Consider the following 27,750-nt stretch of genomic DNA (forward strand, 5'->3'; position numbering starts at 1 on the left):
AAAAAAATCTTATGTTGAAATTGCTGTTTAATTCCATTTTCACCCAATAAAAAGTACAGAAACACTGTCTTTATTTGATGGTGTGCATAAATATTACACTCCATGGATAGCAAAAATATTTTTTATTTATAATTTACAGTTTCACAAGTGAAAATCATACATTTTTACACATACAATTTCATTTTGTTAAATTTGCACACATCTACAGAACTTTCACACAACAAGCACCTGAAACTGTGCAGGCAGTAGGAAATGCAAATACTAAAATGTATTTATTAACCAAATGATAGCTGAAGGCCCTGCCTCAGCTAGACAATTTATATAGATATGTCTATATATACATAAAAAATTCACCTTCTAGATTTCAACAGCAGCTTTTATTTTTTTTATTTAAAAAAGGAAAACATACCTTTCTCATTTTACTTAAACTGACTCGACTGTGTCATTTTCTGTTTTAATTTCAGTGGCTGTTGCTATGCTTTCCTCTGTACAAGCTGGTGGAGTATCAATACGTTCTTCCTTAACTTTGGGACTTTCACAGGGTTCCTGCAATTCGTTTTTGACAATGTTCAACATAATGTTCAAGGGATTTTCAACTGGTGTCTTGCTGGGAGATGGTGTACAATCAAATGAAGATGTCTACAAAACGAAAAACCCTTTAAGTACTGATTAAAGTTCACAAATATCACATTAAATGACATTTAATTTTATAAGACCCTTGTATGGGCAAAGAAACAAATATATACCAAACGCAACTGAAAACTCTGCTTTCCCACAAAACATGCCATAAAGGCAGCCAATTAATAAAATGTATATTGAGGGACTTCCCTGGTGGCGCAGTGGTTAAGACTCCACACTCCCAATGCAGGGGGCCCGGGTTCGATCCCTGGTCAGGGAACTAGATCCCACACGCATGCCACAACTAAGAGTCTGCATGCCACAACTAAGGAGCCAGCAAGCCGCAACTAAGGAGCCTGCTGGTTCAATGAAGGAGCACACATGCCATAATGAAGGAGCACACATGCTGCAATGAAGGAGACCGCCTGCTGCAACTAAGACCTAGCACAACCAACTAAATAACATAAATAAAAATAAATAAATAAATAAAATCTATATTGAGCATTTGATATGTGCTTAGCAATGAGCTATGGTAAGAAAAGCAGTAACAAATATAATGACAAAAGAAGCTGATCAATGATTAGACACGTTTCTATATTTTAATCCCAATATAACCCCCTACGTATATCCTGGGATTTGTTGCTCCTAATTTCAAATACCCTAAGGACTTTTTTTTTTTTTTTCCCGGTACGCAGGCCTCTCACTGTTGTGACCTCGCCCGTTGTGGAGCACAGGCTCCAGACGCGCAGGCTCAGCGGCCATGGCTCACGGGCCCAGCCGCTTCACGGCATGTGGGATCTTCCCGGACTGGGGCACGAACCCGTGTCCCCTGCATCGGCAGGCGGACTCTCAACCACTGCGCCACCAGGGAAGCCCTACCCTAAGGATTTTTTAAAAATCCCTCAAAACCATCAAAACATCCTACAAACTCTAGTCTTTTGATGACCTAAGTATATCTTCCAAACTGCCCCTTGAACTTGTGAAACAAATATTATTTGAAAGTTAAGATGTTCCACTGTTTGGTTTAAAAAAAAATGGTCACTCTACAAATATGAAAATTTGAATTTCCAAGGTCAAGAGACTGATTTTTTTTGTATTTCATGTATGATAATTTAAAAATTATTCCTATATTATATGGCCGAGTGGAGTAAGCAGTAAATGCTACCCATAACTTTTAGAAAATTATTCCCATCATGAACCTTCTCATTCTCTAGGTCTAGTACTCTAGTAGAAGACATCATCAAGATTCAAATGAAGTGCATGCAAAGAATGATATAAAAATTTCAAAATTTAAATCAGACCCTATCAATCTAGCACCAATATTTAGCGAACAACCTAAATATTACATCAAAACTAAGACAGCTCAACACATCAAGATTAAAATTAAAATGTTGCCCAGATGCAAAAAATAACTGAAAATAAAATTTATCAATGTAAAGAACAAACAGTAACCAAAAAGAACTTACATTTTGATAATCTTCATAACATGACGGATGATAAATCTGAAGCAAAAACAAAAAAGTAAGTAAGTATTCACATGCATATTCATTTCTAATGGACTATTCTGGTATGATTTTCTTTTTAAATTTAAACCAGAGATAAACTATCTTTGGAAAGGCAACGAAAATCATTTGGTCACAAAAACAGATAAAAACAAAATTTTCATCCTGATTTCCCTTAAAACTTCCTTTATATATTTAAGTAGATAACATGGTATGTTAAGGCAGAAGCAGTTTTGATGATGAAGTATAAATTCAGAATCAAAATAGCGTGGTTAGGCAGAAAGAAGACTAACTAGACTCAGAAGATCTAGTCCTGGATTTATCATTAACTAGTTACGCAACCTTTTTTATAAAATGAGTACAGGACCAGATGATTGCTAAAATGCCTTCCAACTCACACACTCTCTCTAAAGTTCAATACCTTAGAAATACCACTTCTATTAAAAACCAAAATAAAAATACAATTAACACTTTTCTTTCAAAGTAGTGAGCTACCCCTATAAAAATTTTTAAAAAAATCTTAATACTTCCTTTTAAAGTACTTCATAAAGAGCTGAAAATTACCTTTCCATCTACTCTAATAGCATTTTTTAAATGCCACTCCTCCTCTTCTTCATCCCAGTACTGTTCAAATTGTTCTTGACAAATTTCACAACTCTAAAATAGAACCATATAAAAATGAAGTTTACATAAGAGAACACACTTAATGCCGTTAAGTAAAAATACAGAAACATTTTGTTAAGTGGAGAAAAGAATTTAAGAGTTTTCTGAAAATTTAAACAATGTTCAAATATATAATACAAAGTAAGATCTAAGGATTTCGCATTCTTCCATGCAAAAATAGTTAACATTACACAGCTCCTGGTCACAGATAAATATGTAGTAACTACAGCGGTTATGAAACCCGAAGCCAGATAACAAGAATAACATTGAAGAGTAAAGCTTACAAGAAGTCTCAAAATCATTAAAAGAGGAATGTAAATAAAGTTATATTTATGATTATTTACTTAAAGGAAGTGAAAGGCATGACCAGAGGTAGAAAATTGAACATTGTTCTTTTACCTCAACTGCTCCTGCTGGTCCAGCAGGTACACTTTGGAACTCCTTTTCTTTAGCAGCCTCCTGAGTTTTGAGCACAACTTCTTCGTGCACCTTTTCAAAAAACTGGCTCTTTGCACGTTCTTCCAGATCAGCTATTTCCTCAAATTCTATCCAGTCCTTAAAAAGAGTTAATTTAAAAAGAGTATATTCATTTGTTTCTAGACTCTTACTGAACACCTTCAATACAATGCCATTTAAACATAAGAGTACTTTCTTCTACAATATGCTTTAATATTATTTAGAATTACACCATCTCTTTGAGCCCCATAACTAATAGACAACATAAAGCAACTAATGAACAATTAAGATCTTAACGTTAACATTCCTTTAACTCTAGAATTACAACTACTAATGTAAATAAGATAAATTTCATGCACAATTTTTTTTTTTTCTTGCGGTACGCGGGCCTCTCACTGTTGTGGCCCCTCCCGTTGTGGAGCACAGGCTCCGGACACACAGGCCCAGCGGCCATGGCTCACAGGCCCAGCCGCTCCGCAGCATGTGGGATCTTCCCGAACCGGGGCATGAACCCGCATCCCCTGCACCAGCAGGCGGACTCTCAACCACTGCGCCACCAGGGAAGCCCCAAGCACAATTTTTTACCAAAAAAAATCAGTCACAGAACCTTGGAATTTTAGAACTAGAAGAAACCTGTGTTCTACTCTTAATTTCAACAAAAAACAAATACATACTCTTCAAATTTTTTTTAATTAAAAAAACTTTTTATATTCTAAGGGTCAAATTTTATTCAAAAAATTCACTAGTTACTGCTCAGCAATTACTTAAACTAATATACTTTTGAATGATATAATTTAAAGGCTAAAAGACAGTTCAGAGGCACATGAATTACTTACTGTTAAACTGTAGTACCAACGTCTATGAGTGACTTTTCTGCTTACATCTTTTTCAGTTCTATTTTGTCGATAATGCCAGTCCAAGTGATCTGCATATACATCTGTCTGTGATGTTGTGAACCTCATTCCACAAGAGTAACACTGAATACCAGTATACAGTCGATTTATAACACTATCATAACGTCTGTTTTGAAAAATACAGAAATAATCTTTAGTTTTGATACTGTGGCTGACTTAATGGCCTTAAAAAAAAAAGGCAGTTATAAGTACTTCAGTTTTCCATATTTTGATAATGGTTAAGCCATTATTATGTGACAAAATAATGTTTCAGCCAACAGCTGGCTAAAAGAATTAATATCCAAAGGTCAATAATATTCTCTAGTAATGTGTCAGTGACTCTCTTTACCTTAACTTTGGTTAATTTTGGAACATGGTGTCTACCCTCTTATCAATAGGCCTAGCCCAGTTACTTATTTCCTTCTAGCTAATAATGGAATGATCATCTGCTAACTAATAAGGCAATAGTTGGCCTGTTCTTAGAGTAATGTCAATATCAGGGTGGATATGGCAGAACAATTAAATTTCACCTCTCCAGATCTTCGCGGTTTTAAATAACTCAACTGTCCCACCTTGATGTAAAGAATAGTGAAAGAGGTACAGAAGAAATAATAATAGTATGGGTAACTAAAAAGAAAAAGTAGAAGACTAGTGGGAAACTGAAGTCAGCAATAATCAGTTTTTTAAAATTCTGGGCTCCCTATCCGGAAAGAAATAGGTATGCAGAATAACTAAGTGAACAAACAGGGCAGTTATTAACTCCAGAAATTTTTTTAAAATAGTAGAATAAAGCAAAGCACAGTACATAGTACTTTGTATACCAGAAAACAAAATATTTAGAGTCATAATATTAATACTGAATAAAAATTTAATGAGAAATGGCTTTATAACTATATGGAGGAGAGTTGGGAGGACTGTAGAAGAGCTACCTAAATCTTCACTTTCAGGAAGTCAATAAATTGTCTAAATGGGATAAATCAAGAAATGTAATAAATCAGAAAACTATGTATCTTTTAAGAAATAAAGAAGTAAATGCCAAGAACCATAGATAAAAGAGTTAAGAAATGGTTGCCTTCAGGTAAAAAGTAGTATTAGGAAAAAGGCATGCCATCTTTTACTATAAGCCTTTACTGTAAGACTTTCATCATAAAGTTTTAACTATGTGAAAAGTATCACTTTGAAAAACATTGCCTTTAAAAGGGTGAAACCCGTATAGCACAGGGGACTACACTCAATGTTTTATAATAAAAGAATCTGAAAAAGTATATATTTATATATATATTATATATATAAAACAATCACTTTGCTGTACACCTGAAACTAACACATTGTAAATAAATTATGCTTCAATTAAAAAAAAAAGATGAAACCCATTAGCTGTTCTTTTATTTTTAAAAGTACTCATAACAATATAATGGATCCATAAAGCAACTGTAAATGTTTTTTATATAATATAGGCAATAAATATTTATGAAAATATATGCACCAAATGTTAACACTGGTTATCAGTAAAGTGGAAATTGTAGGTAATTTTATTTTCTTCATTTTATTCATTTGTATTTTCTATAAAATGAAAAAATTTTTAATTTTTTAAATACTAGACTACAAAAACCTCATTTTCTTAACTTCAAAAGCATGAGAATATCAATACAGAAAAAACAGTGATGATTAAGAGAAAATAGAGATAAAAAGGAAAACATGAGTGATTACTAATACCTAATCCTTAAACTCCCTATACTTGCTATACTAAACAGAGATAATAAAAAATAGAAATTTGGGGGTAGACTTTTGGCCTAAATACTTGTGCAGCAAACATACTTGAAAAGAAGATAACAGGCTTCCTTAAGTTTATGTTATGTATATCTTACCACATTAAAAAAGGGAAAACAGGCTTCCTAAATTTTAAAAACAGTGAGAGGGGTAAGACGAATAGCACTAGTGATAATATCCACTGTTATTAAAGTCACCATCCATTCTACCTTAGAAAATTAGATTACATACTGTTTCAATTCTTCAATTGTAAAATTGGTAAGATCTGGAACGTCTTGATCTTCATTTTGATCTTCTTCCTCCTCAGCAGGGGGCTGAGCAGCAACTTCATTTACTTCTTCAATTGAAAAGAAACACAACAAATATCTCAAAACCAGTTTCCATGTACTCTTTATAGGGGAACACTATAGTGTATAGCCCCATCTTGCCTATTCAGTCCTCCTGATCTTAGGTTTACTGGCCAAGGAACCTAAGACAATTCTTTATTTTGATAAGTGATATTAGGTCTGGTCTCTTAAAAGTCTATCTTCATGAAATTCATCAACATTCTAATTTTTTATAAGCTAAAATAATACAGAATAACTAGAAAAAGTCTGCACATGGTGTTTGCAGGAATGTTAGTTAACTGAAACAATGTCCACTATAAAGGTAACAGTTCCTTGTAAGAAAATTTTTATTTCATTATAAACCAGTTATATAAGTATACCTAAGAATTCAATCACTGTAAGAAATTTTATCATAGAACACATCATTGTATCATATCATACATCTTTATAACTTAATAAAGCTTTGTGTAGATGAATTACAGAACCATACTTACGTGTTGTAGCTGAATCAGGCTGGGACAATTTGAGAATTCCTGTTTTTAGCAGTTTTGAAAACAATTCATTTACATCCACCTGACTGAGATGATTATCAGGATATGCCTTAGAAAGGACACCTTTAAAAAAATAACACTCTTAAAATAAAAGTAGAACTTAAAGATGCAAATTATAGTAAGGATTTTTAAAGTTTTCTTCAAGATATCCTATCAACATTAAACTTAGTGAAATCTTGTTAAGATCAGTGTAATTACCAAAAGCTCCCCAAAAGTGAACTTTGCATTTATGTCAGCAAATCATGACCTCTTAAAAATATATTCTAAGACGAATACTGAAACCCACTAATACTTTATACAGACATATGTGTTACCTTAAAAAAACAGTATTACCCACTGTTGCCCAATTAAATCCATGCCAAAGAAAAGCAGAATACTGAGGGCAGAGAGCTTCGTGCTCCCTTCTATGCAATGCAGCACCACACCTCTAGGTCCAACTTTTCACCCTTCCAATTCTCTATTCTTCACCTAACCATATTGGGAAAGGTCATTTTGCATAGATGAAGTAGGCTAACATCTCTTAGCACAGATTTCTAGGGGAAAAAATACCCAGAACCTAAATGGAAGTACTCCTGCCCAGCCCCCCAGCTCCCCCACCTTCCCATAACTACCCAGGGGAACTAATGCAGGGAGATGAGCCATGTGGCTCAGAATATACCTGCCCCGCTGACCCTTGCTCAATTACTGCCCTTGCAAAGCAGTTCAGGCTATTGCTGAAAAGGTGTCAGGCTTACTAAAGCTTCAAAAATCTGAATAAATGAAACAAGGATAACAATCTTTTCCTTAAGCTCACTGGTGAGGAATCAATCCAATTCCATATTTTCCTAAGCACTAATTTAAAAATTACAATTCTTTAACTCATCTATAAAAACAGTATTTTAATATATTTGTATGTCATTACTATGCATCTTATTTATCACACCTCTAGAAAAAAGTTCTGAATCACTAAAAATTCCTCTTAATGGCAGAAATTCAATTTGCATCCACAATACAATACATAATCTTCTGCCCTTAACCATTGCATACTCTTTATACTTAGCACGGTGCCTTGTATACAATAGTCTAATTAATGTCTGTTGAAATGAAATGTCTGACTACATGAATGAATAAATCAACCTCAACAATCAATTACAAGAGCCACTTCACACAACAGTTTAACATTTACTTTTCACTAGAATTAGCTATTTATATGTCTAAGAATCGTAACTAGCTAATCACATGTCTTCCAGCAGCCAAGTTTAGTGATCAAGAGCATGAACTATGGGAAAAAAAAAAAAAAAAAAAAAGAGGATGAACTATGGAACCAGACTCCTGGGATTCTAACTAGAAATTCCACTTTCTAGTTGTGTGACATGATCAAGTTACTTGTCTGTGTCTGTTCTCTTTACCTGTAAAAGGGTAATAATAATTGTTCCTACCTAAGGTTGTTATGAGGATTAAATGAATTAATATTTGTAAAGCACTGAGGTGTTTGGCAGTATATATAATATTTGTTTAAAGAAAAACAGTCAAAGTGAAATAAGACAAAGACAAATACTGTACGATATCACTTAGACGTGGGATCTAAAAAATACAACAAACTAGGGAATATTACAAAAAAGAGGTAGACACACAAAGAACAAAAACATACTAGTGGTTACCAGTGGGAAGAGGGAAGAAGGTAGGAGCAATATAAATATAGGGAGTAAGGGATTAAGAGATACAAACTATTAGGTATAAAATAAACTCAACGATATACTGTATAACACAGGGAATATAGTCAGTATTTTATAGTAACTATAAACAGAGCAAAAGCTTTAAAAATTGTGAATCACTGTATTGTACACCTATAACTTATATAATTTAAAAAACCACACAGAAGAAAAAAATGAAAAAAAAAAGCCCCTAAAGTAATGGAAATAAAAACAAAAATAAACAAATGGGACCTAATGAAACTTAAAAGCTTTTGTACAGCAAAGGAAACCATAAACAAGATGAAAAGACAACCCTCAGAATGGGACAAAATATCTGCAAACAAAGCAACTGACAAAGGATTAATCTCCAAAATACAGAAGCAGCTCATGCAGCTCAGTATCAAAAAACAAACAACCCAATCCAAAAATGGGTGGAAGACCTAAATAGACATTTCTCCAAAGAAGACATACAGACTGCCAACAAACACATGAAAAGATGCTCAACATCACTAATCATTAGAGAAGCGCAAATCAAAATCACAATGAGGTATCACCTCACACTGGTCAGAATAGCCATCACCAAAAAAGTCTACAAACAATAAATGTTGGAGAGGGTGTGGAGGAAAGGGAACCTTCCTGCACTGTTGTTGGGAATGTAAATTGATACAGCCACCCACTATGGAGAACAGTATGGAGGTTCCTTAAAAAACTAAAAATAGAACTACCATATGACCCAGCAATCCCACTACTGGGCACATACCCTGAGAAAACCATAATTCAAAGAGAGACATGTACCACAATGTTCATTGCAGCACTATTTACAATAGCCAGGACATGAAAGTAACCTAAATGTCCATCGACAGATGAATGGGTAAAGAAGATGTGGCACATATATACAATGGAATATTACTCAGCCATAAAAAGGAACAAAATTTAGTTATTTGTAACGAGATGGATGGACTTAGAGCCTGTCATACAGAGTGAAGTAAGTCAGAAAGAGAAAAATAAATACCATATGCTAACGCACATAGATGGAATCTAAAAAAACAGTATTGATGAACCTAGTGGCAGGGCAGGAATGAAGACACAGATGTAGAGAATGGACTTGAAGACACAGGGTGGGAAGGGGAAGCTGGGACAAAGTGAGAGAGTAGCAGTGACATATATACACTACCAAATGTAAAATGGCTGGCTAGTGGGAAGCTGCTGCATAGCACAGGGAGATCAGCTTCATGTGTTGTGAAGACCTAGAGGGGTGAGATAGGGAGGGTAGGAGGGAGGCTCAAGAGGGAGGGGATATGGGGATATAAACATACATATAGCTGACTTTGTTGTACAGCAGAAACTAACACATCATTGCAAAGTAATTATACTCCAATAAAGATTTAAAAAATAAATAAATAAAACAATACTCTGAGCTGCATGAAACAAAAAAAAGCTTGAGACACTTTCAGATTTTATTTGATTTTCTGTGCATTTAGAAACAGGAATAAGAGGTGATTCTCAGAACAGGTTTGGAATTTCATAATCAGGTACCCAATGATGCTGTCTAGCTTATCAACCAAGTGAACAGCTGTTTAATATTTATTTTATTTTTTTTATTTATTTGGCTGTGCCAGCTCTTAAATGCGGCATGCAGGATCTACTTCCCTGACCAGAGATCGAAGCCGGGCCCCCTGCATTGGGAGCGCAGAGTCTTAACCACTGGACCACTAGGGAAGTCTGAACAACTATTTAGAGAAAAAAAAAAAAGTCCATAGATCCTGCTACACTATAAAGCCCTTAGAAGGATAAACCTTATTAAAGTCATCCTAGCACAATGCCTAGAATATAGCAAGTGATCACTATTTGTTTGGATGAATAAATGAACATGAGTATATTCACTACTAGGAAAAGAGTGTTTTTACTTTAAGTTTTGAGAAAAAACCTTACAGAAGCCAAATATTGAACACTAAATACTTTTCATATCTCTTTAAGTAAAACTTGAAGAAGGAAGGCGTATCTAACATCTCATTCAATAACCTCCAACCCAGGAAATAAGATGTGATTTCCTCTGTGACATTGCTATGCCTTGTACACATAAGCACCTCAAGGTTATAAAAGCAAAAGAAAACATGCAGGTTTTGTATATTATCTCATACAAAAAAGAGCAAAATTTGCAGTTGCTGCACGCTATCTCAAGCTACCAACTCCAATACAACAAATCCTCTACTCTACAAGAAAAACTGAGTTCTAAAGGGAAATACACCAATATAGCACTTCACAAGTTACATGGTACTTTTGCATATACTATCTCATTTGATAATCTGGGGAAAAAAAAATTTCCTGGCAAATCCTGACTTTTATCATATGCTATCTGCAGAGGAAAAAACTGAACCCCAGAAAGGATATTTGCTTATACTCCACCTACCTGTAAAGTAGCAGAGTGGAGATTCTAACCCTGGTCTTCTGACTTTAGACCCCAAATATTCAGTACTTTCCTTCCCTTTTCATTATAGTGAAAACAAAAAATAAGAATACTAATCCTAATTGTCAATCTAGCAATTAAAAATAAAACGTTTTCAAATTAATTGAGTGAGCTTCCTGAGGTGATACAGTTTAATACTTAATGTATAAACTAGAGCTTGGCTAGGACTTCCCTAGTTACCTCAGAACTTTTGGAAAACTCTCCAAATTTGTAAACTTAATAGAGCCATGCTACAGCATGTTTCTGAAGATGGCTGTTTTAATGATTCAGAAATAAAGCAAGTACCACTACAATTTGGTTGAGTTAGCTCTCAATATATTGACTTTACAGTAATTTTAATTTATATACTTCTCATTTTTCACATATTAAAACTAAAACTTTTTTTTTTTTTTTTTGCCTGCACCGCACGGCTTGAGGGATCTTAGTTCCCCAACCAGGGATTGAACCCGGGCCCTTCAGCAGTGAAAGCATGCAGTCCTAACCACTGGACCACAAGGGAATTCCTTAAAACTTATTTTTAAAGCCCCCGTATCTACTATTGTTATTGTATCCATAACAATATTGTTAAGCCTCACCCCATAGATGCTTATCATGGGCATCTAGCTAGGAAATCCTTTTAACATGTTGTGTACAATTATTACTTGAGTGCCCATAAAGACATATGAATGAATCAGCTTATAATGTGATGTCTGCAGTATTCACTTAATGTTTATTGGATCATCACACACACACAAAACAAAAATTCAAGGTATCAAGTAATTGATATTTCTGAGGTTTGTCATTTACTTCATTTTACCTAAACAGAAATGTCACATTCCTACCCTACCCTCTAGCTTCCACCTACTAGGTCTCCTTCCCTCTTTTTTGTGGTCTACAAGTCCTGGCTAACCATCTCTAGTTGTAAAGGGGATTAGTGTGAATATACATCAACAATGTAAACAAACTCATAAAGAAAACAAAACATTCTAGTCAGATTAAATTTCTCTAAATTGCATATGCCCTCTCAAAATTGTCATTTTCTAAAACTGACAAGGTAGCTACTCAATCAAACAATAATTGTCTTTCGAAAAACACAAAGTTCAGAAATTACATACCTGAAGGATTCTGAACAAATGCTCCAGGATTTTGTGGATGAACTGGCAAAAATTGTTGTCCTTGGCCAAATGCTACTGGCTGAGCAACACCAGTCAGAACCTTTAAGAGAAATCTTGGTTTTAAGAACATCTTTTCTATATTTTTAAGTAAAACTTTAACATTCAAATTATGTTAATATATTCACAGATATCATGAGGCCTGTTTATGATAATAAAAATTTACAAGTGTAACGTGACTAGGTCACTTCACTTCTAGGCTTTCTATAAAAAGGAACAATAAGACCTTCCCTTATATTTTTCACAGAATTATAAGAAATTGATAATGGATGTGAAGGTTCTTTGAAAAGTTTAAGATACCATGCAAACATAAGGTAGCCAAAAACTAGCTGTGTGACCTTACACAAATCACTTTACCTTGCCAGTGTTTTCTCTTATTTTACAAATAGTAATCTGACATCCAGCAATGTGACCTATACACAATCATAATGGCCAGTAAACAGCAAAGCTGAGGCCAGAACTCGTGACCTAACTCCTTTACACAGATGTCAAAAGCCTGCTTTAATTAACAATCTGAACTCCTTTATGATCATTCTGTGAGCCATCAAACTGAGTTACAAAGTAGACTGTAAAAGATTTTAAAGGAATGTTAAAAAATAAAAGTCATGAAACAAGTACTGTACAGGCATACAATTATTGTATTTGTAGTCAAGAATGAGGTAGGACTTCTACATATTGCTACTATATAAACAAATGTCCATTTATAAGCCTTGCTCAGTATCCTGTGTGAACCTTCAGTGGTATGTATGCGTAATAAAAACCCCATCAGTTCTTTATAATGTAGGAACAAGACTAACTCAAGTCCCATTCTAGAGTATCTTGTCAATTAAGAGTATCATTTCTCTTAAAAACATACAATAGAGTATAAGTCTAACTAAGGAGGCCAATTGTTTTCCCAAACCACTGGATATGGACAGAAGGCTGCTTTCTATCCATAATGCTTCTAACATGCTTTTAAAACCTTTCTTCTTGTTTTACACTTTCTTCCATGCAATGTTACTGGCATAAAATAAATCTGTCCTAGTAACAAAGTGTCACTACCCGGAAAAAAGTAAATTTAGCCCAGGAGAATTTCAGCAGGCAAGCAAAAGTAGTCATTAATATCAACTGAATTAACCACAAATTATAAGCATATTGCTTTAACACTATTTCAATAAGCATTTTTAAAATGTATGCAGAACAAGTAAACATCAAACAACTGCAGTTGACTGGAATGACGGAAAGGTGGTGAAAAGTAGGGAGAGAGGAAGAAAAAGAATTACAGACTGTAAAAGCATGGGCAATTTGATTTTCTTGTTTGTTAACTCAGGCTAAGGAAGTTCTTAATCAAAGAACAGTCTATAAAATCAGCTCTATGGTTACTATAAAGCTCATCAAGGCTTAAAAGTTGTACAATGTAGCAGAGGTCTATGAAACACACACAACTGTATTATACTTTAATACCTTTGAAGCCAAAAACAAAACAAAAAAACCCACAGGGCTTCCCTGGTGGCGCAGTGGTTGAGAGTCCGCCTGCCGATGCAGGGGACGCGGGTTCGTGCTCCGGTCAGGGAGGATCCCACATGCCGCAGAGAGGCTGGGCCCGTGAGCCATGGCCGCTGAGCCTGCGCGTCCAGAGCCTGTGCTCCGCAACGGGAGAGGCCACAACAGTGAGAGGCCCGCGTACCACAAAGAAAAAAAAAAAAAAAAAAAAAAAACCCACAAAACAAAAAAACATAATGAGGAGGCTATGCATATGTGAAGGCAAGGGGTATATGGGAAATCCCTATACCTCATAGCTCAATTTTGCTGTGAGCCTAAACTACTCTAAAAAATAAAGTCTATTAAAAAAGAAAAGATTTGTTGGCGGGGGGCGGGGGGGCGGAGGATTGAGATTGAGAGGGTTCTCTAGATCCTGGAAGAACTAAGATCAATTTTGGATTTAAACTGCACATTTCAGCCCCAGAAGACTCATCTCACTTTCCTAGCAGGTGGGTTTTTTGTTGTTGTTGTTGTTGTTTTTTTGCGGTACACGGGCCTCTCACTGTTGTGGCCTCTCCCATTGCGGAGCACAGGCTCCGGACGCGCAGGCTCAGTGGCCATGGCTCACGGGCCCAACCGCTCCGCGGCATGCGGGGTCCTCCGGGACCGGGGCACGAACCCGTGTCCCCTGCATCGGCAGGCGGACTCTCAACCACTGCGCCACCAGGGAAGCCCAGCAGGTGGGGTTTTGAAGTACATTAAAAACTGCCCCCCCCCCAAAAAAACTTACTAAAAAAATTAAATTTTAAAAAATCCTTTCCAACTATAAACTATATCCTTAAAACCTTCCTCAAACACTAGAAACATTAAAAATGGTTCATATCTGCATACAATATACTTTTAGAATAACTGTAACAGACTTACCTGCTGAGATGCCTGAATATTTCCTACTGTTATTGGAGCAGGTAAATTGCCAAAGTTTCCAAATTGAGAGCTCTGAAGATTCTTCTCATCAAAATAGTGTCCAGAAGCTCTGTTAAGGGGATTCGAGAAACTCTGGTTTCCAGGGCCATGTGGTCCATTAAAATTTGGTCCTTGAGGTGAATCAAATATTTGTTCATGTCTTTGGAACTGCAGTCCTTGGGATGGGGCATTAAAAGCATTGCCAGGTGGATCATTATATGGACCAGTCTGATTGAAAGATACCGATTCAAGCCTTTGTGAAGGATGATTGTCAAATCGTGTGCCTTGAAGACCAAGAGGAATATCAAACCTTGATGCTTGCTGGTGTTGTGGACCATCAAATCTTTGAGGTACACCATCAAATCGTGGTTGAACCTGCTGTCCAGGTGGTCCATCAAATCTCTGTGGGCCTGGCTGACCAGTTCTTTCAAATCTAGGACCTGGCTGACCATGTAATCCATCAAATCTTGGCAAGAGTGATGGCTGACCTGGCTGCCCATCAAACCTTAAAGCATGACAACCTTCAAATCTTGGACCACCTTGACCCAGAGGTCCTTCGATTCTCAGGCCGCCTCCTGGTACAGAAGGACCCTCAAACCTCATTCCACCTCCTTGTTGGACTACATGTCCTTCAAACCTGATCCCAACCCCTGGCTGACCATGTGGACCCTCAAACCTAAGGTTCCCACCAAGTTGATTATGTTGTCCTTCAAATCTCATACCAGCTACTGACTGACCATGGGGGCCCTCAAATCTCATCCCAACTCCCTGCTGTAGCAATGGGCCCTCAAATCTGATCCCACCTGATGGCTGACCATGAGGTCCATCAAACCTAATTGCAGCCCCTGATGGACCATGACCTCCCTCAAATCTAAGTCCACCTACAGGCTGACCTCGGGGATTATCAAATCTAAGTGCACCCACAGGCTGACCATGAGGTCCCTCAAACCTCAGACCACCCACAGGTTGACCCCGGTGTCCCTCAAACCTGAGACTACCCACAGGCTGGGCCCCTGGTCCTTCAAATCGCAAACCACCTGCAGATCCCTCAAACCTCAGACCCGGGGAACCTTCAAATCGAAAACCACCTCCTCCTGCTTGACCAATCGGCCCCTCAAACCGCAGAGGTGTCCCTACTGGTCCTGGAGGACCTTCAAATCTCAAAGGACACCCACCTCCTAACTGGCCTTGTGGTCCTTCAAATCTCAAAGGGCCACCTCCCCCCATTTGTCCCGGTGACCCATCAAACCGAAGAGAACCTGGTGTAGGAGGTCCATCAATTCTAGGGCTTAACTTATTAGGTCCTTCAAAAATCATCTTGGTTGGGCCATCTCTCGCTACTGATGGCCTACTAGGTCCATCGTATAATGGTCTATCTTCAGCTAAAGCCGTAAGTCGCTGATTTGTATCAAGGCCGGCGAATCTTGATGCTGGGCTATCTACAAATGGTTTATCTGAATCTTCATATCTAGGTCGCTTAATTGGAAAACGATCATTGAATGGTGATCTCTGCTCTTCTCGTACACCTTTTAAAAAGAAAAAAAAATTTATTTTCCCTGAATCTGATAATTTATATCAAATTATCCTAAAATCTTCCTCATATATTCTTGTAAACGTTTATTCAAAAACATCCATAACTATCTCACTTTATGAGAGGGGAAGGAAAAAGACAGCAACAAGCAGCAGGTAAGAGAATGCCCTCTAGAGTCAGATACACCTGGGTAAAAAAAATACCCATTCAGTCAATTTACTAATTATTTGACTTTGAGAGCAATTTAACCTCTCTGGTCTTGTTTCCTATCTTTAAAATGGGGATAATATATATTTCATTAGGTCACTGTGAGGATTAGTTCAGATTACATATATAAAGAACCTAGTAAAGTACCTAACACACGGTTGGCCTTATAAATATCAGCTCCCTTCCCTTCCCTTTGAGGGAAAAACCGAAACAAACAACGACAAAACAGAAGTCTGAACAGTCACAAAAATCCATCCCCACTTAGCTTGCTCATTTTCCCTTCACTGCTGTGTGATTCAATAGGCATAATCTGATTTAACTTTTTCTACCTTTAGCAGAGACTTGCTCGTCATGTCTTCTCCGGCCCTCATGGGGTGAAAGATTCTCAGCATAAGTACGACTCCCAGATATAGGAGAAAGACGTCTTGCTCTTTCACTAAATTGTTCTTTTCTGTCAAACTGTGCTCCACTATTCCTACTTGCATGTTTACTTTTGGATGGCTCACATTCTATTCCAGACAACAAGGCATCAGTCAAAGGGTAGTCAAAAATATCAGGATCTAAGAGATCAAGTCTTGGAAATGAATGCTGAACCTGTGTCCTTTTCAGTTTTGCTTTATGTTCATAGTAGGTTAATTCAGCATCAGTTAAGAGAGGTTTCTTTTTTAATCCACCTTTATTTTCTTCTGTAGGACTATCCCGTACATTGCATCTATGTTTACCTTCTTGATACTGAAATAGCTGTCGAATTTGATGCACAACAATAAGGAACTCATCCTGTGTAATTTCACCAGATGCTAAACGTTCACTCGTCTGCACAGGGGTGATAAAAGGAAATCAATATTTTAAATATAAAAAGTACTTACAAAAAAACTTACAGACAAAAGGAGAATAATGACTACATGGGAGCACAGTAGCTACCTTTTGAAGTAATTCTCTTTTGCTTGCAAGAGTTAACTCTTTAGGAATCTGAAGATTGGCATCTACGCTTAATCGATGCTGCTGTTTTGGAGCTCGAGGTGACAAGATTCCTTTAGTGCTTGACCAGCTCTCCCTATGCCTTAGATGAGGAGCTTTACTATGTTCATCACCCTGTTGTAAACTGAAACCATAAAAGCAATTATGTTACTTCATAAAAAATTTTTAAATACTCAGGACCATATTTAAAGATCCTTAATAGGATCTGGCTAAAATGAATATATGTAACCATAAAAGTTAATTTAAAGATTAAGAGCACAAGATTTGAAGTCAGGAAAATCAGATATGAATTCTGATTCTTGCATGTCCTGGATGTGCCACCTTAGGAAGATTAGTTAACCTTTCTAAACTTCAGTGTCCTTATACGTAAAACAGCAATAATAACGGTACTTAACCCACAGGGTTTTAAGAATTAAACAGGGGAAAAAGCACTAATTATAGCACCCAATAAACATTATCTAATTTTTAAATCAACACTGTATTTTTTTTTTTTTTTTTTTTTTTTTTTTTTTTTGTGGTACGCGGGCCTCTCACTGTTGTGGCCTCTCCCATTGCGGAGCACAGGCTCCGGACGCGCAGGCTCAGCGGCCATGGCTCACGGGCCCAGCCGCTCCGCGGCATGTGGGATCTTCCCAGACCGGGGCACGAACCCGCTTCCCCTGCATCGGCAGGCGGACTCTCAACCACTGCGCCACCAGGGAAGCCCAACACTGTATTTTTAAATGTACACATTATTCTACTCAATTAAAAAGGTTAACAACCTACCTTTTATTTTCTTCCCAACCAGATTTCCATCTTTTGGTAGACTTGGAACTTTGCCAGTTTTCTACATTTTCCTTTGGTTCAGTGCCTGACTTGGTGGAATGCGGATTTACAGTTTCCTGTGGTCGTTCCTCTTCAGTCTTTTTTATTCGCCTTGGATCTCGAACATCCTGTTTAGTACTTCTCTTTGCATTTCTTTCTTCCCTGGAAGGTGGTGTAAACTCTTCCATATGTGACTGCTTAACTCCTGACTGGCGAATCTTCCCAGCTTTGGGTGTTGAGGTTGGAGACATACTCCTTTGCCTTCGTTTAGGTGACCGCCTATCTCTTCTCTTGGGAGAATGTATAATCGGTGACCGAGACTTGGGTGATCGTGATCTTGATCGCTTTCTACTACTCGATCTCCCTGGTTTTGTCCCCTGTTTTTCCGATTCTTCCGTTATTGTATCCTGTTTTTGTACAATGCCATTTATGATTTTATTTCTACTTCCCACCGGTCTGTGTTCAGATGATTTCATGTGCTCATCTTTATCCTTTTTTTCTGCAGTTTTTCTCTTCTCTTTTAGATCATCATCTTTGCTATCAGTCTTATCCTGAAGATGTTTTTTTAATCTTGGATCTCTCTTGCTCATATCAGACACCCTTGCACTTTCAGATTCTTGACTTTTCAAGTCTTTTGTGTGGGATAATTTGTTTTTCAAAGGTGATGGTGATTTAGATTTAGATTTGGATTTAGAATCTAATTGGTCAAGTTCTTTCTTGGTTATTTTTTCACCTGATTTACTTTTTTCTTGCTTGGATGAATTTAGTTTTTCAGAGGGTACAGTTTTACTTGTCTTAATATCAGACTGGTTCAATGTGTTCATTAGGAATTCCTTCCTGTGACTCTGATCTTTTCCATGAGACGAATGTTGACTCAACCTATTAAGACGGGGATCCCGGTTAGTTCCTTTCATATCCTGAATTTGTAAGGATGGACCTGGACGACTTTTCTCAGGTTGCACAGGAACCTGATGGGGCGCTTTAACTGCCATAGGGGGAATTTGTGAAACATGTAATTTGGATTGTGCAGTTCCAGGACCTAAGTTGGATGTCTCCTGCTGAACACTAAGAGAAACTGCCTGAAATACAAGACAAACATTCATGTTACAACTGTAAAACATTCAGATTATTTGTCAAGAAACTGAAAACTAAGGAATATAATGCTTTATTCAATAAATCCATTTATTCAATTCCGTATTTATAGTGTATACTTCTAGTATTTAAGTGGAGATTAAAATGAAAGGAAAAAGGTCATATACAATATTTATGTGGCCTGTTATTTCTTACTAATCCTCTACTTTGGGGTTTTATAACTTCTAGGTAGAATGAAAAAAAAAATCCTCCCTCTTCCTAATTATTCAGAATTCTGGGCCACACTGATATTAAGAAACTACTAAATAAATCACTGCACTCCAGCTGCACAAGCATCCAAGTCTTTCCGGGTAAATTCTAAGTCATAAAATTTAGTTCCTCTCAAAGTGGCACTGATAATGCACTTATAAAATTCTGCCTTCCTGTACTCCCTCACTCTCAAATAAGGTCAAGTGCTAAGTAATTAAGTAAAATAGCTGAATATAAGGTTATTCATGCACAGAAATACATAATCTTCCTGGCCTCCTTAATTTTGTGATGGCTTTTTTTTTTGGTAGCCTTCTAAGGATTTCTGCTCATGAAATATAAGCTCATAAAATATTAAAGACTAGGCAAAAACATCCGCCACAACACACCTACCATCTTGGAATTGACACTACGTCCACATAATTTTTTTTTTTGCGGTACGCGGGCCTCTCACTGTTGTGGCCTCTCCTGCTGCGGAGCACAGGCTCCAGACGCGCAGGCTCAGCGGCCACGGCTCACGGGCCCAGCCGCTCCGTGGCATGTGGGATCTTCCCGGACCGGGCCACGAACCCGTGTCCCCTGCATCGGCAGGTGGACTCTCAACCACTGCACCACCAGGGAAGCCCCCACATGATATAATTTTTAACAAAACTAAGGGGCGATCTTATAAGACAGCAATCTAATAAAAAGTATTTGAAAGAAAATAGTGCAGTTTATATTAAAGTGACTTTTACAATAAGGATATACAAATTTGGTCTAATAAACGCACCATAATTTGCAAAATAAATAAAAGTGGAAAAGTTACACAATTAATAAAAGTAACATGTTAATACAATTCAAATACAAAATAATTCCATATCCATCAGAAAACAGGTTTAAAAATACTCAAAATGCCAAATCTCCTCTACTTACCAGTTGTGCCTTAGCTTGCTCTAGCTCAAGCTCCAGCTTTTTCTGCTGAAGTTCTAACAACTGCTTTTGTTTTGCCAGTAACTGCTGCCTTATTAGTTGCTCTTGGGTAAGATTCTTTTGTATATCCGGAACAACTGGAGGAGTGGAGATGCTAGGGGAACTGACCACTGTGCCAGGTGTTGAAGACTCTTCGGGCTATAAGAAAAAATAATTTGTTTACAAAAAAAAAAAATCACAGCTAAAAAGGGAGCTAAAAATTATCAGCTTCTCTCTTAATAAACCCTATCCATAATCTTAAATGGCCAATCATGTTTAAAAGCACACAGAAAATTTTCAGGAATTTAAAAACCAAAATAAATATGTAAAACCTAAACAAGGAGAACATTTACTTTAAAATGTACTGTGCACCTGAAGGTGGAAATTTTTTTTTTTTTTAATTAAAGTGATTCAGCACAGGGTATTCTTGTTACTTTTATCTGGCAAGAAATTTTAGAGAAGTCAAAATTTGACAGTTAAAAATATTAGTTATATACCATTCATGTTAAAACTTACCGATTTATTTAAAAATTTAGGATTCACATGGATGCTAGATGTATTCACATTGGGGGGCAGAGGTTTAATAGGCCAAGCAGGATCTAACGAATTGACTCTGACATCCAGGGCATAAAGTTTCTTCAAAGGGAATATTTCATCCCAGGTGGAACGTAATTTAAATAAACTTTTTCTAGTATTTTCATCCACCTAGAACAACAGAACAATTCTATGGCTTGTTAAGTTACTATAGGATGTTTTATATATTAAGCATAAGGCTACATTAAATCTCTGTTCTACTTCACATATAGCACACATACTACTAATTTGAAAATATATACAACAGTAAACATTTATTAAAAGTACATTTGTTTGCAGATGTAAAGTTAATAAATTTCTGTCAAAAAAAATTAGAAAAATTAAAGTCATTATCACCTAGCCTTCATGAAAGCAAACAATTAGACAAGTCTGAATTTTTAGAAGTACAAAATGTTCCCAAATATTAGGGCTTGACACAGTATTCCTACTGTTACTTTCACTCTGGACAAAAATATAAAACTAGAAAATAGTTTATCTGATGACTTAAATTTTTTAAGTTATTTACATTTAGTACAAAGTTAAAGTAAAACAAATCTATCTAACTAATCTCCTGCAATACAATATGGCTGGTACCTATGAATAAGCTATTTGTGGTGTGGAAGGCACCTGAATAATTGAAATTCACAAAATCTTACCTACTGATGAGCTTTAGTTTTATATCTTATCTGCTCATGCTTGTGACTGGCATAGTAACAACAATAATACTTTTTAAATTAGCCATCAGAGAAACCTAGCACTTGGGAAAACTGAGCTAGAGTTCTAACTTTAGAATAATAAAGCCTTGACTATATTAGAGTCTTTAGATAACATTTACTACAAACAAGGTCATTTTCATCACCTTCAGTGTTAAGGCCCAGTAAGAGTCAGTAAACATTTTCTACCAAACACCCAAATGAAGTTGAACACACTGAAACTGAAACCGAAACCAAGAAATTGGTTTAGTGCCCCAATTTCTAATGCAAAGTTGACTTCTCCTTAGAGTCTCAGGTAAGCAGTATTTAGCAAAAGTCTACAGTACACTATTAACAAGCTCCATAATAGTTTGAAATACAGCTTTCCAAATTTCTTCTGCATATACTTACTTAGCAGTATTTATTTTCTCTAAGAACTTAAAGGGAAAAAAATCACTCAAGTAGCCACTACACATTTTCTGTTCTAACAAACAAGTAAAATCTGATAGTGAGTTCTCTCAAAATAATCCCAATTCTCCAAGCCTGACAACTGTAAGATTTCTCGAGACACAACAGGTGCATCTACTAAAATATAAGAACCACCAATTTTTTGTTAGGAAACAATCTTTAACCCCAAATATCTTATAAATGCCCCTTTTCTCAGTGTGAAAGATGAAGCCTGACAGGAAAGAGAATTACTTCAGCAAATCCTTTGTCTTCCTCAACATAATACTGTATTAACCAAACTACCAGATACAATGTTATGAAAGGAATTTACAATCTCTAGGTATAGAAACTAACAAGCCTTTCTTCTAAACACTAAGAGGGGCCAGAGGTGGGGGGAAGTACTTCCAAAATAACCTAAAGCAATTCACTGATCCACCATTCACACATACCTAGAACATTCACATAAAATATACTTGAACAAAGTTAACAAGAGGAAACATTTCCAGAAAAAAAAAACAAAAAAAACCACAAGTTCCAGGCATCCATCACAGGTTGACACACACTAGGATTATGCTTTTTCTTTTTCTTTAAGACAAAGTCAATATCCTAACACCAGGAACCTAAACAATGAAATTTGAAGTACTCTTGATAGCTTCAGATCTTGCCTGTATTCTAGTGATGAAACAGATCTTCAAGTAAACAAAGTCAATCAAAAAAATGAACTTCTAAAAGCAAACACATCTATTTTTGAGTGGATAATGTAAAACACCTAGAACCCACTTTAAATACGAAACACTAACTTTAGCATGTTAAATGCCCAAAAGAATAAAACATTTCACCACCCAAGAAAACCCAACACAAAGGCAAGTATTTATTTAATCAGGAACATGTTTTAAAAATTCAAATGTTTCTAAATGTATATATACCTTTTCAAACACACAAATAAATGTTGCAACTAGATTTTTAGTAAAGGCAGTGAGATACTCTCTTCCAACATTTTTCACGATAGAATCCATAAGGTACATAACAGGAAGCTTCTCTGAGGAGGGAGCCTGAAGTAATAAAAAGAAACTGAAAAGTTTAGTACAATGAATTGCCAACAAAGAACTACTTTTAAAAGTGAGCGTTTAACGTACAATACAGACCTCAATATCTTGTTGATATTAAATACTTTTGAATCAATATTAACCTCTATGAAATTTAAGTGTTCAAGGTCTCACCTCTTACAATGATCTTTAGTTGAGCATACAAAATAAGCTCAGAATTACTGGGAAGAAAAAAGTCTCTAGTACCCTCATTTAACACTCAATAGAATTTCAGGTTCGTATAGTTAAAAAAACAAAACTGTGTTTTAAGTGACAAAAAAAGGGGGAGGATATTTTCTGTAATCCAAGTGTAAGCTTTGTGACCCACATTAACTTATGATGTACCTAGACTCAATGAAACAAAGTTTTCAGACTTCTGGCAGAAACCCTAATTTCCATAGGCATATTTTATATGTCAAGGTCTATGAACCTTTTGTTACTTGTAAAATCATTAGGATTACTTCTTTATAATCCAATGAACAAAAGAAATCAAGTACACTTCACATATGAAGTTAATGGCAAAAAAACTTTTAAACTTGCACATGAACATGCAGGAAAGTGCAAGTTGTTACTGATACAAGGAAAACTGGATGGAGCAGCCGCTGAGTCATGTAAATCAGGTTGAACTTGACTCTGGAAACCAGGATTTGTCCTGAAGATTTTCTTCACAGCACAGACTCTCCGTCGAAATATTTTTCCTCTGACACGCACAAACGAGGAGTTCTAAATTTGTGCAGGGCCAGTGTGATGATGCCGATACAGGTGGCCCTTTCCAAAGCAAAGAAATGTTGCCCCAGCTCAACTGTAACGCCTACCCATCACTGGCTTTTAGAAGGCACAGCAAGTTTCCAGAAAGCATCAGCAGGTTCACAGACTTGTTGAGGAGCATTAAGACACACCACATAAACTAAGTGTTAACTCCCACTCCACAGGAGTACCCACGATTTAAAAACAAAACCAAAAATTATCCCCATTTACCCTTCCCACGTGTATAGGAATCTTAACCCTGAACAACACTTACCCACAGCTACCTGTAGCCAGGGTAAGCTCACAGTTCTGCAGTACACAATGCCACCATTATTTCACAAAACCAATTGCCCATACAAGTGTGTGGAAGTGCTCTTGCTTCTGATAACAACCAAAGTTGACTAAGGAAGCCTTTGAATAACTTTGTATGAAAGTTTTCTTTTACAGTACTAATAAAAGGGTTTCACAAGGCTATTGCATGTGGGTAAACTATTAAGTACCAACACGTCAACTGCTTTATTGCTGTGTCTTTATCTTACCATGTCATGTTTTATACCATTTTAGTCATTGTTGCACTTATGAAGACAAACAGGCTCTCTTTAAAACCACAATCTGTTCAGTAGGCTAACTTTTTATTGTACAAGTGAATTCTTATATGTAATATTTTTTTGCTACTACTGCCTCATGGAAGGAGTCAAGTAAGTGTGAATCCTTAAGTTTAGTAATGCTGATCAAACGCTAGAGGATAAGGACACAAACATTCACCTCCAGAAACACAAAACCAAGCCAGTTTGCTACCAAATGACAGAAAATCCCTCCCCTCACCCTCAACCCCAACCCCATTAAATTATTTCCCCAAAGTGACTGTTAACATCTTTTCCTCAATCTGGCTTTACAAAAATAACCAGGAAACGTGTGCCAAAAAAATTTCAGCTGTCTTTCATCAGCAAATAGTCCATCTATTTTCACCACTCTGTGTAGCCACACACAAATACAAATTTTAATGTGGTCACTATATTCAGCATTTAGTTTTCACTTCTGAAAGTCTTGTGGATCCATTAAAAAACAGCAAGAAAATGGTTCTTTGAGTGACAACCTGAGCTGCTAAATATTAGGCTCTGTGGAATATTAGTAACCCTAAAAATACTAGGTAGAATTTTTAAAAATCAATGTTATTTTTAAAAAAAACGCAAGTGCATTTTTGTTTTTTTTTTTTAAAAAGGCATTTAATGTTAAGCCTTCAACAAGGCAAAACTAAGTTTTCATGTCCAACATGTTTGTTGTATCAATAAAAAGGATGTTGAGTATGAGGAGTGCTTCCTTTTAAAATCTCATACTTTAAAAAAAGAACAATAGCTGTTTCACACAGACATTCACAGGAAAAGGTGAATAAGGACTTGTATTTTAGCTGTCAGACTGAGCATGACAAACTTGTTGGGCCCTAAAGAGAAAAAAAAAAAACCTTACTTTTTGTCCTCTTTAAGGTATGAAAGGACCACCTGAAACCGTGTATCTTGTGAACAGATTTACCCAAAGAGTGGAAGGAACCTAAAGAAGAATGAACCCAAGTCACTTAAAGACTTTTGTTTAAAACACACAACCACGTAGATAAAAATAAGTCTTGGAAACAAATTCTACACCTCACAAAGGTAAATAAAAAAGACAAATACATATTTTATATGTTTTATTCACAAATTTTATAATACCAGTCACACATTTCAAAACCATTTATTAAAGTCAGACCACTCAGTTTTACACTAGACAGAAAGCGCCTCTAAACAATATATTGGTGGTTGTTGTTAAAGTGGCCTTTTAAAAGGGGTTCACTCTGCTAAAAGGAGGCTCATCCTGATCATTTCAATCACTAACAACTAGAAAAAAACTAAACCATAAGTACAAGCTTCAAAAATAACTTAAAACGTAGTACTGGGAAGCTATTAAAACTCATTACGATAACTAAGTTTAACAGTAACTTTACTTAAATGACAAATCGCTCCCACATGAATCCACAGAAGAGGAGGACTACAGGGAAATATAGGGTGGCAGAGGACCACTGCTGTCAAGGGGTGAAGCAAAGCACGTCTTCACTTTCAGGGAAGGAAGGGAGGAAAAAAAGAGAAAAGGAAGAGGAGGAGGAACTGAACTTTTCAAAAAAAAACTCCAAGTACTTGTTACCCAGTGGGCCAGTTCTCCACCTACAGGTTGGATAAGATCTCCTCCCCACCCCCTCCAACCCCACCCTCAACCCCAATTTCCCGTATCTGGGGGCAAATGAGACCCTCCGATAGGAGAATACAAATTATATCTAGCCGCCCCCACCCCAAAATGGGGCTGACGGGTGTGAGCAGCTGCCTGGCTGGCAGGGAATGGATTCTCCTCTCTTCCCTTTCGCATCATGTGCTTTTCAGGCGCCATGTTGGGCTCCTAACAGGCGGCTGCTCCACTCGGGGCCAAGGCCCTATTCCCACCCCCCAACAGCTCGCTCCCAGGTCCCCCTTCACCTCCTTCCAACCCACAGAGCACAGTTACCCAAAAGAGCTCGGGGCGGGGGATGGGGGGACGGGGAGAGAACCACTCCCCACCATCCCAGGGGGTTCAAATGGTTTTAACTCTTACTTCCCCACACCACGAACTGCCTTTAATTCTCCCCCTCCCCGAAGGGCTCTATTCAAAGCGTGTGCGTCGGGATACACGATGCGGTGGCCTAAATAGGGAGCTGGTAAGCGGAAGTGGGACTCCACCCTTTATCCTCCCCACTCCCTCCCCCCGAGAGGCCCACGCTCGAAGCCTGGGCCAGAGACCGAGCCTGAGTTGGAGGGGGAGGGTTGGAGAGGAGGAACACCGTCCCCGTTTGGATAGAAGCGAGACCTGGGATGAGGCTGACACTAAAATCAGGGAGTATTAGAAGAATAGGAGGCTGCGGGGTGTATAAAAACCTTGGCGGTTTGGGCCTCGATGAGAGAGACGATCTCCTTGGCGAAGGGCAGGTTCTCCTCGGCTAGAATGGTCAGCATATTGATGTGCGGTTTGCTATTGAAGGTCAGGTCTTCGAGTGATGACTGATAATCCCGACAGGCGTCCTCCCGGGCCCCCGCAGTACCGGCCTCGGCCGGCGTCTGCTCTGACATTGCGCCGCGGCCCCCCTCCGAGGTCCGCCGCAGCTGAAGCTGAAGCCGCTTTCGATACCCCGCCTCCCTTCCGACTCCTCTTCCTCTCCCCGGGTCTCGCGGCTCCGGCTTCACCACATGCTGACCGCGGAGGGGGGTTGGGGGACGACACGGGGGGAACCTCGGGTATGAAACGCCGCCGTCTCACGGGTGATCTCCGTCCACTTCCAGCCGCCACAGAATCTTCTTTCTCCACAGACACAAAATGGCGGCGGCTCCAGCTCCGAAAATGTCTGTGCTTCCAACCGCTGCGTCGTGCGAAATGAGCTAGGGGAGGGGAAATGTGCGGTAAAGGGGCGGGGCCTGTGACGAAACAAAGCGTGATTGGCTCGCCCTGCCCGGTCGCCAGCCCCGCCCCCGGCCCTTCCGCTGAAAGTCCTGGAACCACCTTCTTCTCGGGATTCTACCCGGGCTTTCGCAACACTGCTCAGAAGTGGGGAGGAAAAGTCGGCCCCTCTCATTGGCCGATTCATAAGGCAGCGGTCTGTCATTTGTTACCATAACAACCCGTTCAGGGAGGCCAATAGGCCTGGGGAAGGCTGTTCCCGAGGCCCAACCCAACCAGTTTAAGGGGAAAGCTCAGTCGTCCTCTCTTCTACCCTCTCTCGGTGACGCCCTAGCCGCCGAGCCTCTCCGTCAATCATCATCCCTTCAGCCTGCTGGGCCGCCGCCACGTGAGGTGGGGGCTGAGCCGAGCGGAGGCTTTCGACCCGACCCGCCCCCCACGTCGCCACTCGCG

The 27,750-nt window shown here is 37.9% G+C and overlaps 1 protein-coding gene across 4 annotated transcripts; it reads right to left on the reverse strand.

The window, feature by feature from the left end:
• Positions 1-355: 355 nt before the first annotated feature.
• Positions 356-26,972, reverse strand: PCF11 (PCF11 cleavage and polyadenylation factor subunit; the record flags this gene model as incomplete). 4 transcript variants are annotated; one of them, XM_079708324.1, is made up of 16 exons in its annotated part: positions 356-639; positions 2,085-2,120; positions 2,685-2,777; positions 3,183-3,338; positions 4,076-4,259; positions 6,134-6,236; positions 6,723-6,842; positions 12,014-12,113; positions 14,456-16,020; positions 16,955-17,045; positions 17,154-17,334; positions 17,976-19,093; positions 20,265-20,459; positions 20,817-21,005; positions 22,939-23,064; positions 26,781-26,972. In XM_079708324.1, the coding sequence occupies 16 exons, from the start codon at positions 26,970-26,972 to the stop codon at positions 424-426; spliced, it is 4,665 nt and encodes a 1,554-aa protein (XP_079564450.1). In that variant the 3' UTR covers positions 356-423. The 4 variants fall into 4 exon arrangements, with proteins under 4 accessions (XP_079564450.1, XP_079564449.1, XP_079564448.1 ...); XM_079708323.1 differs by having other exon boundaries at positions 6,134-6,239; XM_079708322.1 differs by having other exon boundaries at positions 16,562-17,045.
• Positions 26,973-27,750: the final 778 nt, after the last annotated feature.

Source organism: Hyperoodon ampullatus (genome assembly GCF_949752795.1).
Source record: "Hyperoodon ampullatus genome assembly, chromosome: 7".
Taxonomy (NCBI): domain Eukaryota; kingdom Metazoa; phylum Chordata; class Mammalia; order Artiodactyla; family Ziphiidae; genus Hyperoodon; species Hyperoodon ampullatus.